This window comes from Epinephelus fuscoguttatus, linkage group LG15, assembly GCF_011397635.1.
Source record: "Epinephelus fuscoguttatus linkage group LG15, E.fuscoguttatus.final_Chr_v1".
Lineage (NCBI taxonomy): Eukaryota > Metazoa > Chordata > Actinopteri > Perciformes > Serranidae > Epinephelus > Epinephelus fuscoguttatus.
This window is the reverse complement of record NC_064766.1, coordinates 7,181,592-7,193,739: the sequence shown is the minus strand read 5'-3', so window position 1 is coordinate 7,193,739 and position 12,148 is coordinate 7,181,592. Positions and strand designations below refer to the sequence as shown.

Here is a 12,148-nt window from a genome sequence, read left to right as displayed (position 1 = left end):
TAAAGTTAGTAAATAGGCTACGTTCCACTGTCTGCATGTCTCGTGCAGTGTTGTCATTAGTTGGCTTTCCATTCGATTGTAATGCAAATTTTGACCAAATACTCAGAAAATCGGCAAAAGAAAATGCAAATTTATAAGTGTTTCCATCCACAAATTATTATTTAAATGCTCGGAGCTGAATCATTGAGATAAGTAGTAGGTGGCGCTGCAGAAGAGGACGCAGCGAGATGACATAAGAGAGCCAGTCAAACCTCAAATGAAGGAAACAATATATGTATCATAGCAGACAATGGAAATAGGAAGGTTTGAACGTTTAATATTAAAGCTATGTGCTCTTGGAAGAGTTCTTGTAACAGCCCTGTGTGTATAGAGTGTTAAAAGCCATCCAGGGACAAAAGAAGAGAGCTTGCAGTGGCCTGTGCAATGACGACAGGTCATGACTGTAGGCATACATCATAACTTATTCACTAAATCTGTTTCAATTGCATGTAGTTGAATTTACCTTTTAACAAATCTCAAACTTTTCTACCTCCCTCAAGCAAAACTAAACATTTTTCTATTAATTTTTAGCATTTTCACTCAGGTTTTTATTTGAATGCACAAATTCAAACAATGCCATGTCAGGTCCTTAAAGTGGAGGAAACTGCAAGTCCTTGAAAAGTCAGTGAATATGATGCTTAAGCAGGTGTGGGAGCCTTACTTAAAGTCTTGGTTTCTCTTGTCTCACAATGATATAACATTCATCGATAATGGTGTGCTTTGCCTGATAAGCAAGACACTTTGAGGGTGGCAGTTTGCAAACGTATAGTACTTGGTGTATAGGTGCAGTCAATAAAAAGGCTTAACAACATCAAATAACCTCCTCCACCCCTGCTTTTTTAGGTTTTGACAAATGTCCAGCTAACTACCTGTTAGCTAACTGATACAGTTATATATGAATATTTTCTCCAGACTAAGGTGAGGTTGTGGCAATGTCAAAGCTCGTTTACTATTACCGATGCCTCATATTCTGTATACTTAATTCCTGTCTACATTGACAAAGAGCTAACATAGACTCACTGTTTTTCGGACGTCAGGATATTCCAGACACTTGACCATTTGACTTCTATTCATAAAATAAATACAAAAACGAATACGAGTAACACAAATCATATATTTCAGTGTCATCATTTTTTCTCCTTTTTTATCTTTTAACCATCCAAGAAGCATCTACTTCGTTCATTCAAGAGAAATCAGGGTGAGTTTCCAATGTGTGCCTGCAGCTGCACCAATTTGGCAAAGGGTAGAACTCTTTGGGGAGGGGAGAGTCTTTGCCGGCAAAATACTATTTTCAGGGTGATTTTATTCTTGATGAAGCTCAATAAATATAAAGATAAAATCTTAAATGGTCAAACAGTGTTTGAGGTCTTACCTTTTTTAACATTGGTGTACCCTAAATTATGAATTTTACAAGTTTCGAGGTAACGATACTCTGTCAGACATGACAGATCGCTGTCAAAAAATGGAGAGTAACCAGCTTAAGTCTTTTTAAAAAACAATTATACTCTGTTCAATGATATTTGATAAGAAAAATATAATATTTTTACACCATAAAAAGTAACAGTAACAGCACCTGTTCAGAACATGGCGATTGTTCACTATAGTCCAAACATCATGTCTTTGGGTAGTTTTTCATGATCTCTCTTGAATAATTGGTTGAAAAAGTGCCAGTCAAAGTTGTTTTGACTCGTAAGACCCTCCTCCAGAGACAAGGTGAGCAATAAAGCTTGTGTGTGCATGTATTAAGGCAGCAAAGCGAACATATCGCAGAAAGTATCCAAAATAACGCAAGTCTACGTCAGCAGGACAATGCACAATGAGAGCACTACTGGATGTTTGGAAAACATTACAGAATGTGACACTTTTGTGAGCTGACATTTCTAAAAAAAAATTTCTCTAAAATAAAATAAAAAATAAAATAAAAAGAATTATATATAGATATAGATATATATATATATATATATATATATATATATATATATATATCAAACAGCTACTTTAAAATGCTAGCTTCTTGCCAGACTTTTCAGTGTGATTTTCAATGTAATTTCAAATGCTGCTGAGAAACTAGACCAAGTGATGAGTTCATGTTGGATAATTCAGGGGGTTGGCGTTTGGAGTATTTCCAGTAAATACTCCAGAGCCAGCTTTGGCTTTTAGAAAGTTCGAAATGTTAGTAGCTACTTGGGTAGCCTAATGGAGGAGTGACTGGCATTGATCAGCAATGCTTGGAAACGCAGGCATTATCGCCTTTAAAATCAGTATCTTTGTTTTCATTACTTGATATCACAAGGAAGATTATAAAAATGGCCACAGCCCTCTTGTAAATTCTCCTTGTTATCCTCAAACATGTTATAAACACCATCAGAGGACACAGAAACATGCAACCTACTGTAGCATGACTTTGTTAATGCTTCTGTAATTGTCTGATCAAAGTGAGTGACACAAAAGCAAATGATACATTATCTGCATCACAGCAAACCACAAAACCACAGTGAGACAGTTTAGGCCTGCCAAAGAAATGTCAAATTCAGAAGCAGAATATCACTTCAGTTCTTTCCAAGAAAAAATATCTGCCTGCTGTTCTGGCATGGTGAACTGTTACAGTGGAAGTGACCCTTTTATTAATTTCCCCTTGAGCACTTTAAAGAGACGACTCAATATTTCATTCAAGAATATTTTAACAAAGATGTATTTTTTTTCAATAAGGTAATGTAGGTGACATAAAACTAACTGAATTTATTGATTGATTATTGACTTGCAGGAGAGGAGTCTTTGACCATTTTCCTGGACAAGCAGAAGCTGAATAAGAAGTCAGAGGGTAACAGCAACAGCTCAGTGGTGTCTCTGGAGCTGCTCCATCAGCTGGCCGCTTCCTACTTCACAGATCGAGAGAGCACCCTAAGGCGACTGCACCACCTCCAGATTGCCACCTCTGCTATCAAGGTACTGTACCCATGCGTCCAGCGAGTGATTAAGCCTATTTGCAGCACATATCCATACACGTGTTCTTGACTTTCTAGCAATGCTGGAGAATGTCTACTTCAACATATAGCACCTGTGCAAATACACTGTTTATTTGCTTTATGTAGACTTGTGTTTGCAGTTCCCCGGGTCTACAAACAACCACCCATCAAGGTAGACATGCAAACATTAACACTCCTATAAAACTGTCCCTTTTGGATATATGACTCGGCGCTGCACCTATAACAAATAGCCCTGCTTGCTCTCAATGTATGCACACAAACAATCTTTTTTAAAGATTATTTTCAAGGTGCATCATTGCTCAAAGACTGGGGGAGAGACGAGAGAGCACTCGCGAGGACATTTTTTAAAAATGGCAGCCTGGATTAAAAGCACAGTGTATGCACTGCAGCCCACAGAGGCACTAAAGCAAGGCAAATGTCAAGTTTCTTTAAAGTCCCAGTGGGAAAAGTGTATTTATGCATACTGTTCTCTACTGTATGCCATCTGGACTGGGTTACAGGTCCCGTGTGTTCTCTCCTGTAGGTGTGTGTGTACTTGTATCACATGAGGGTAAAAACAACCAGTAATTATCATCTGTAAAGAGCTGTTTGATTCTGGCATAAAGTGGTTCTGACTCTAGAATTTGAAGTGGTTTAATACCTTTTTTTAGCACGTGAGTTAGTTTATTGGTTCATTTATTTCTCTGCGCACTCAACACTCGACTTGCCTTGACATGGCCAGTCGTCATTTACCCAAAATCTACCACCAGGCTTCAGCTCTTTTCATCATTAATTGCGAAGAGGAACAGTTTTGTCGAGAAACCACTCAAAGAACACAGAAAAATAAATCCTATTATTTCCTGTGCCTGGTTTCACCTTGTTAAAATCCTTCTTTTTTCCCCCTCTCCTGACGACTGGAAGCAAAGCATAACCAAGCAAAACATTTTTCACATCAGAACAGATCTGTTGGCTCTCATGCAATGACAGCAGGTGTGTGGGTGGGTGGACTGTGCCTTCATGCTTCAACTTAAATAGCAAATATGATTGAAATGAGTAATTGCTAGGTGCCAACTTTGTGTGTACCTTGAATAAGATGGCTCATTTCCAAGTACCGTTGCTGAAAACACTGCATGCGGCACAGTGTGCAGAGGTGAGATTGACCATTTTAGTTGCCAAGAGTCACTTTAAAAAGGGACACTGAAGCACTTGATTGCTTGAAAATGTATTTTCCCATAAAAGCCTTGAATGATTCTACATGAGAAACAGAGAGCACAAAGGCTACTTGGACTCAGCGCGTATTGCTTTTACCTGGAGAGAAAAGTTTGATTAATATAACAACATGAAATTTAAATTTAATGACTGAAAATAAAAAAAAAAAAGGTTTGGAGCACATTTTCATAACATGGTAGCTATAGGGTATGTGAGAGAAAACAGTGTTTAGACAAACTTAACTGCAGTGCTGTATGCAGTCCATAAAGAAATATAGAAAAAACAGATGCATACTCAGAGTAATCGAGTTTTTATATTTATTGACAAGCTTTATCTCACTAAACCACTACTTTGATATGTAGGCAAAAGTGGCAAACTAGAATTTCCTTGCTTACTGAAGTATGAATGCTGCATCTCATAACAGCCACAGCATAAGGCCACAGAAACACATTATCTGCTAAGCCTGAATTAATTACGATGTGAAATCTTACTCAGTTTGATCAATTTGTGTCTGTGGGGAGAAGCTAATGAGTGACTGTTGCACTGAAACAATCCCTTATCGTTTGCAAAGAAGGCGATGATTGTAAATAAATAAATGGCAACCATTAAGATCTGTTTTCCGCATCAGTGAGTCTGTTTTCAATCCATCCAGTGATATTTTGTGAGATACACTTTGTACTAATTCAGCTGCACACTGCCGCTCATGCCTATTTAACAGCATGCCCTCAGTCAGTTTCTCACAATTTGTCAGATACTGTAGTTTGGTCTGAGTAATGCAGAACTATGTATGATGTTGATGGGATTTAAGTAGAATTCAAAAGTTGCAAAACATGCAGTATGGCAAGTGACATTTAACGCAGTGGAAAATTATATTTAATATATTTAAAAATATCTTTAAAGTAAATGCTTATGATGTTATAATAATAAATCTAGTTAAGTTAGAAATAAACCATTACAAATAGGGCAACTGCCCCAGGGCACCAAAAGTCCCAGGTTTACTGAATGTAAAATAGTTGTAAATAATTCCAGTAGTAAAGCTCCAATAGGTAAAGGAGCTGTATGCAACATTCCAGCCTGTTCCCACTCCCAGTGCATCAAATACCGCTTAAAGGCATAGTGCACCCAACATGAAAATTCACCCATTAGCTACTCACCCTCATGCCGATGGAGGCTCAGGTGAAGTTTTAGAGTCCTCACAACACTTGCGTAGATCCAAGGAGAGAGGAGGTAGCAACAAAATTCCACCTAATGCAGGCTTATGGCGCTCCAGATTCAAACGTCCAAAAACACATAATTGAAACCACAAAATATCTCCATACTGCTCGTCCGTAGTGATCCAAGTGTCCTGAAGCTCCGACATACAAAGTTGTTTGGAAAAATGTCATGTGAACGCGGTGTAGAGAGAGGCAGTTAGAGCCACAGGCTACAGTGAGGCTAAAAACAGAGTTCCTGATGTCTCATAAAGCACCTTTAAGGTGGATCCAGCATTATTACGCACTTACTTTTACTCTGTCCTCTTATATTCTATCCACATACTTGTTGTGTCATGCTTTGTGCATCTTCAGTGTCCATGTTTAACTTCAACACCCTGACAAATGCTTTCAGGCCAAACACACTGATGTCAGCCATGTAAAATTAAAACATTTTTATATTACTCAGGACTCTGAGCACCTTGGATCTGTCCTTGTTTACAACTGTACTCCAGGGTGTGGCAGTACAGTGTGACATCGAAGTTAAGGGGGATATAGTAACCGTGACGCACACTTCTTCCTACACCTAAGCACACTCATCAGTGATGCTAAGCGTGAGAAACTGCTGGAGGCTGGATTAGGCCTACCAGCCGATCAAAGCCCCAGACCCCCCGTGGCCCCAGTTTGTCTGTGCGGCAATTACTTTGTGGTAATTTGATTAATTACAATTTTGTTTGCCAATATGCACCACTAGTTTTCTTTTCCTGCAAGGCTTTGCCCTTGTCAAAAGTTAATAAGTTAAATTTAAAGATTAATGGGCAATACACTGAACAAGTTTTGAAAGTAAAATATCTCAGCCTTCTGTTAGATTCCCACTGACAGTTAGAGAAACATGTTACAGTGGTTGCAAAAACAAACTTTCAGAGTCCTTAGAGACAATTTATCATTTCATGCAACAAATGCGTAGTTTGATGCAATCAATTATCGTTTCACACAAGTATTTTGAAGCCCTGAGAGTGAGACGAAGCTGAAATGAGCAACCTAAGGACTGGATCATAATTAGGATCATTTAAAACCAAAGTAAACTTTTTCAAAGTTTTTGTGCAGTATTATTGTATTTCTTATGGGCTGTTTGTTTTGGGTGTATTGTGCATTTCAAACCTCTTAAGGGACAGAAATTGCAAATTAATTTGGACTTTTAATGCTGTGGTATGTGACATTGATTCATGTTCGTCACTATGCAAATGAACACTTTAATAAAATAAAGCACAAAATAAAGGTGGCTCCTGCATCTTGAAAATTCAGCTTTAATATCATATCATCCAGTAGTCAACTGATAAATTTTCATGGGACTACTGCTGTTCTTGATTTAGTTTCATTTAGTTTTTTAAAAACAAAAACAAAACAAAAAAAAACCTTCAAGGTCACCCTGCAATATCACCATTTTGGTGTGCTCCTGTCAGGAAGTGGAGAAAAGGACATAAGAAAGGAAGAATTGCTCTAAAATGCATGATGGGATATTTCTACAATAGCCATTCTACTTTTTCTCATCTCCGCTGCAGAGTGTGAGTAACACCAGCTGTCAGCAGCAAGGACACACCAATGACTCTTTTAAAGAGTAGAAAGTCATCCTATTCGTCCACCTCATACATTTCTAGCAGTTTTGTGACATTAGTAAAAGTAACATTAAAACGGGGAAAAGCTAGATGCAACAGCATAACATAAGGCAGAGAAACGAAGCTACCCTAGAGGTAGCGTCTGCCTACGAAGAAAGAAACAGAGTTATCACAGCTCAAGCTCAGGAGACTCTGAGAGGAAGAAATCAACTTCAATTGCAATTGAAATGCTGCTGCTGTCAGGTGAAAACATTTCATCCCAACACAGTCTGAAAAAAAAGAAAAATGTATTTTAAGTTTAGCAAGCTGGCATGTACGGTATCCAGCCTGTTTGAGTTTTGTTGTTGTCTACCGCTGTTCCACCGGGGCCAAAGTCAGTGAAACTTAGCCTGCACAAATCAAAAAGGACATTCTGTGCAAACAAACGATGAATGAAAATATAATTATTCCTAACACCTGGACACCATGTGCAGTGACTGAAAGTGTGTGACAGCTAGTTAACAAAAAAGCAGAAAAGTCAAAACCAACATTTAGAAGGAATGGAATATGATTGAAACATCCAACTTCTGAAACTCAAACTTGATCAGACCAAACCTAATTATTTCCAGGATCACTATCTCTTTATTTAAAACAATAACTGTACTAACTCATCCATCCATCCATTTCCATCCTCTTATCTTGGGTTGGGTCACAGGGAAAGCGATCGTGGGGGTTCCAAGGCATTACCAGGCCAAATGAGATATACAGTGGGTACGGAAAGTATTCAGACCCCTTTAAATTTTTCACTCTTTGTTTCATTGCAGCCATTTGCTAAAATCAAAAAAGTTCATTTTATTCCTCATGAATGTACACTCAGCACCCCATCTTGACGGAAAAAAACAGAAATGTAGAAATTTTTGAAAATTTATTAAAAAAGAAAAACTGAAATATCACATGGTCATAAGTATTCAGACCCTTTGCTGTGACACCCATATTTAACTCACATGCTGTCCATTTCTTCTGATCCTCCTTGAGATGGTTCTGCTCCTTCATTGGAGTCCAGCTGTGTTTAATTAAACTGATTGGACTTCATTAGGAAAGGCACACACCTGTCTATATAAGACCTTACAGCTCACAGTGCATGTCAGAGCAAATGAGAATCATGAGGTCGAAGGAACTGCCCAAGGAGCTCAGAGACAGAATTGTGGCAAGGCACAGATCTGGCCAAGGTTACAAAAGAATTTCTGCAGCACTCAAGGTTCCTAAGAGCACAGTGGCCTCCATAATCCTTAAATAGAAGAAGTTTGGGACGACCAGAACTCTTCCTAGACCTGGCCGCCCAGCCAAACTGAGCAATCGTGGGAGAAGAGCCTTGGTGAGAGAGGTAAAGAAGAACCCAAAGATCACTGTGGCTGAACTCCAGAGATGCAGTAGGGAGATGGGAGAAAGTTCCACAAAGTCAACTATCACTGCAGCCCTCCACCAGTCGGGGCTTTATGGCAGAGTGGCCACGGAAGCCTCTCCTCAGTGCAAGACATATGAAAGCCCAGCATAGAGTTTGCCAAAACACATGAAGGACTCCCAGACTATGAGAAATAAGATTCTCTGGTCTGATGAGACCAAGATTGAACTTTTTGGCGTTAATTCTAAGCGGTATGTGTGGAGAAAACCAGGCACTGCTCATCACCTGCCCAATACAGTCCCAACAGTGAAACATGGTGGTGGCAGCATCATGCTATGGGGGTGTTTTTCAGCTGCAGGGACAGGACGACTGGTTGCAATTGAAGGAAAGATGAATGCGGCCAAGTACAGAGATATCCTGGAAGAAAACCTCTTCCAGAGTGCTCAGGACCTCAGACTGGGCCAAAGGTTCACCTTCCAACAGGACAATGACCCAAAGCACACAGCTAAAATGACAAAGGAGTGGCTTCGGAACAACTGTGTGACCATTCTTGACTGGCCCAGCCAGAGCCCTGACCAAAACCCAGTTGAGCGTCTCTGGAGAGACCTGAAAATGGCTGTCCACCAACGTTCACCATCCAACCTGACAGAACTGGAGAGGATCTGCAAGGAAGAATGGCAGAGGATCCCCAAATCCAGGTGTGAAAAACTTGTTGCATCATTCCCAAGAAGACTCATGGCTGTACTAGCTCAAAAGGGTGCTTCTACTCAATACTGAGCAAAGGGTCTGAATACTTATGACCATGTGATATTTCAGTTTTTCTTTTTTAATAAATTTGCAAAAATTTCTACATTTCTGTTTTTTTCTGTCAAGATGGGGTGCTGAGTGTACATTCATGAGGAATAAAAGGAACTTTTTTGATTTTAGCAAATGGCTGCAATGAAACAAAGAGTGAAAAATTTAAAGGGGTCTGAATACTTTCCGTACCCACTGTATATAGGGATATAATCCCTCCAGCCTATTCTGGGTCTGTCCTGGGGCCTCCTACCGATCCTGATCAGATGCCCAAACCACTTCAACACTTCCTTTCGTCATGAAGGAGCAGCAGGCCCCTAACCCCCTCTCAAAGGCTAAGCCCAGCCACCCTATGGAACTCATTTCAGCTGCTTATCCCCAATCTCATGCTTTTGGTCACTACCCAAATCTCACGACCGTGGGTGAGGGTCAAAACGTAAATGGACTGGTAAATCGAAAACTTTGCCTTCCATCTCAGATCCCTCTTCACCAGGATGGTCCGGTCCCGCAGCCCCCCACATCAGCTGACTCTGCACCAAACCACCTATCCATCTCACGCTCCATTTTACCCTCACTCATGAACAAGACCCCAGGACTTGAACTCTTTTACTTGGGGCAGTAACTCTTTTCCAACCCAGAAGTGGCATTAAACCATCTCCATCCCAGCCTCCAGCCTTACAGGATTGCTTCCTTAGTTATTCTTTACTCCCTTTGTCACATGACCATAGCCTTCCCAAATGTACAAATTTTGGTGTCTTACTTTTCATAGGAAAACGTACAGTGGATGAGAGCAGCCTGATATTAATGACGAGATGCAAACAATTTACTCCTTATACCAACCATGCTCCATGCATATAGATTTAGAAATCTGCAGCATATGTGTTTATGCTTCTTTTTCATTGGCATATATGATTCAGTAGCACATAAAAAAATCAATAAAATGCACATATGAACCTGTTAACCTGTCCATAATAACAGAAATAAAGCAGCTCCCCTCCTTGGCAGGCAGGTTAATAGTCCTGTTTTTCAGCAACTGCAAACACCTAAAGATTTTGCACATCCGCATACACACACCTTTACAAGTGCACACACAACAAACACACAACCACTCCCATTTGGAGAAGAGCATCCTTTACATGTTTTTGCTAAATGAGGATCTCTGGTATGCAAGCCACCTGCGGCGCCGTGTTCTGCCAGACCAACTCATCACCCAAGAGGAAGCGACACTGAGTGGGATGTACTTGACCTGTGTCCATGTACGCCTCTGGGCTCCGTGTCGTTGCAGCAATGCGTAGGAGGTGGGAGTGAAATACATTATCTTTATCTCCAGCAATAAAGTGGAGGAACCTCAATCACACATCCAGTTTAAAATACAGTTTTGTGAGAAGAAAAAGAGCCTCTGTAACACCTGTGTTAAATGTGCTGTTTGAAAATGAGAGAGGACGTGGCTCTGTATGGCGCAAAGGAAGGCACAGTATTTTTTACCACAGTGCTGCCGCTTTCAAGAGCCAAAATCAGCAGGGACACTGCAGTCAGGCACTTTTCTCTTCTATAAAACCTCATCATGTTGTAAAAAACATTTTGTACAAATGAACATGTTTTATCGACCTATATACTATATAGTGATATAAAAGTAAAGTAAAAGCTTTATACTCTTGAAAAATAATTTCAGCACTAAATCTCTACACCTTTGCTGTTACTTTAATCTCCCATAATTCTTTGTGGTGTCAAAATTATATTTGATGATGTCATATAACAGGAGAAATTACATCTGGGTAGTGAATCTAGCAGTTTGTGTTCAGGATGTGATGGAACAAAGTCATGAATTATGCATTGCTAATAACATTCCCTAAAGGATGTGTCATAGTTCTATGTGTTTCCTTATGTCATTTAATTTCATGAAAAGAGCAAAACCAACAGTGTGTTCATCTGTCTCTTGATGCTTTATGACTTCCCCACCCTGTCTGTGGCACTTAGTTCCAAGAACAATTCGTCTGTCTGAAGACATATATCTTAAAAATGTGTCACAAATATATAGTTCCATTTTTTAAAAATACGTAATGTCCTTAAACAACTGTAATTTTTTGCTATAATTACTCAAACAGGAGGGCAGGAGTGTATTCGTCAGGGACTGTTTTTATGAGAGGATCAATACAAATTTGTGCTAGTGAGTATTTACTGCAGCAATAAAGTGTGAGTGGGAGTGTGTCCAAATAAACTACGATACAGAGGGATAAGAAGTAACAGGCATAGGATGAACACACAATACTAGATACACTCATTGGTGGTTTGAGTCTTTTTTTATGAAGTTGTTTACAGTAAGAAACATACAGACTGACCACTTTATTAGGTACAGCAGTACAATCTATTGAGTTTCATACAACAGCTCAGACATAAATTCTACCTTTACAAAGTTGTTTGTTGACATTTTTGGATATGTGTTTATTTTATTAGGCTATGCTGTATGTTTATTACAGGTCACAGTTAAAACTGTAGTTTGTAACTTTTTATACAAATACCATTTGTCATATTCTCTGACAGTCACTATCCACACAGCAGTACCTAAGATAGATATAGTGTGAAAAAAATCATGTTCTGCTGCATCTGCATAGTGCTTTGAATAACTTTAGTTACAATCTACTGCACGTTAGCTAAACAGCCAATCAGAGAATATTAGACACACCTCTAAAAACAATGAGGTCCTTTACAACGCCACCACTGACTATGACTTCAGTGCTGAAGCATATATTTGGATTTATACCCCTATGAAAATGTAAAGCAAAATTAGTATTATATGCTTCATTAATGTCGGCTTGATGGCACAACATTTGTGTTGGATTGGATTAGGTTGTAATACCCACCTTATACTTATTACACTGCTTGTTACATTACTTTTTTCATTATGTCACAAGCATGGCTGAATTAACCTGTAAGGCAGCCCCGGTGTACAAA

The 12,148-nt window shown here is 39.3% G+C and overlaps 1 protein-coding gene across 1 annotated transcript in view; it reads left to right on the top strand.

Moving 5' to 3' along the window:
* Window positions 1-12,148, top strand: part of brinp2 (bone morphogenetic protein/retinoic acid inducible neural-specific 2) — a 343,506-nt gene that overhangs the window by 204,019 nt on the left and 127,339 nt on the right. Inside the window, exon 4 of the mRNA XM_049598763.1 lies at window positions 2,804-2,985. Coding sequence (XP_049454720.1) covers window positions 2,804-2,985 — 182 coding nt within the window. The remainder of the gene's footprint in view (window positions 1-2,803; window positions 2,986-12,148) is intronic.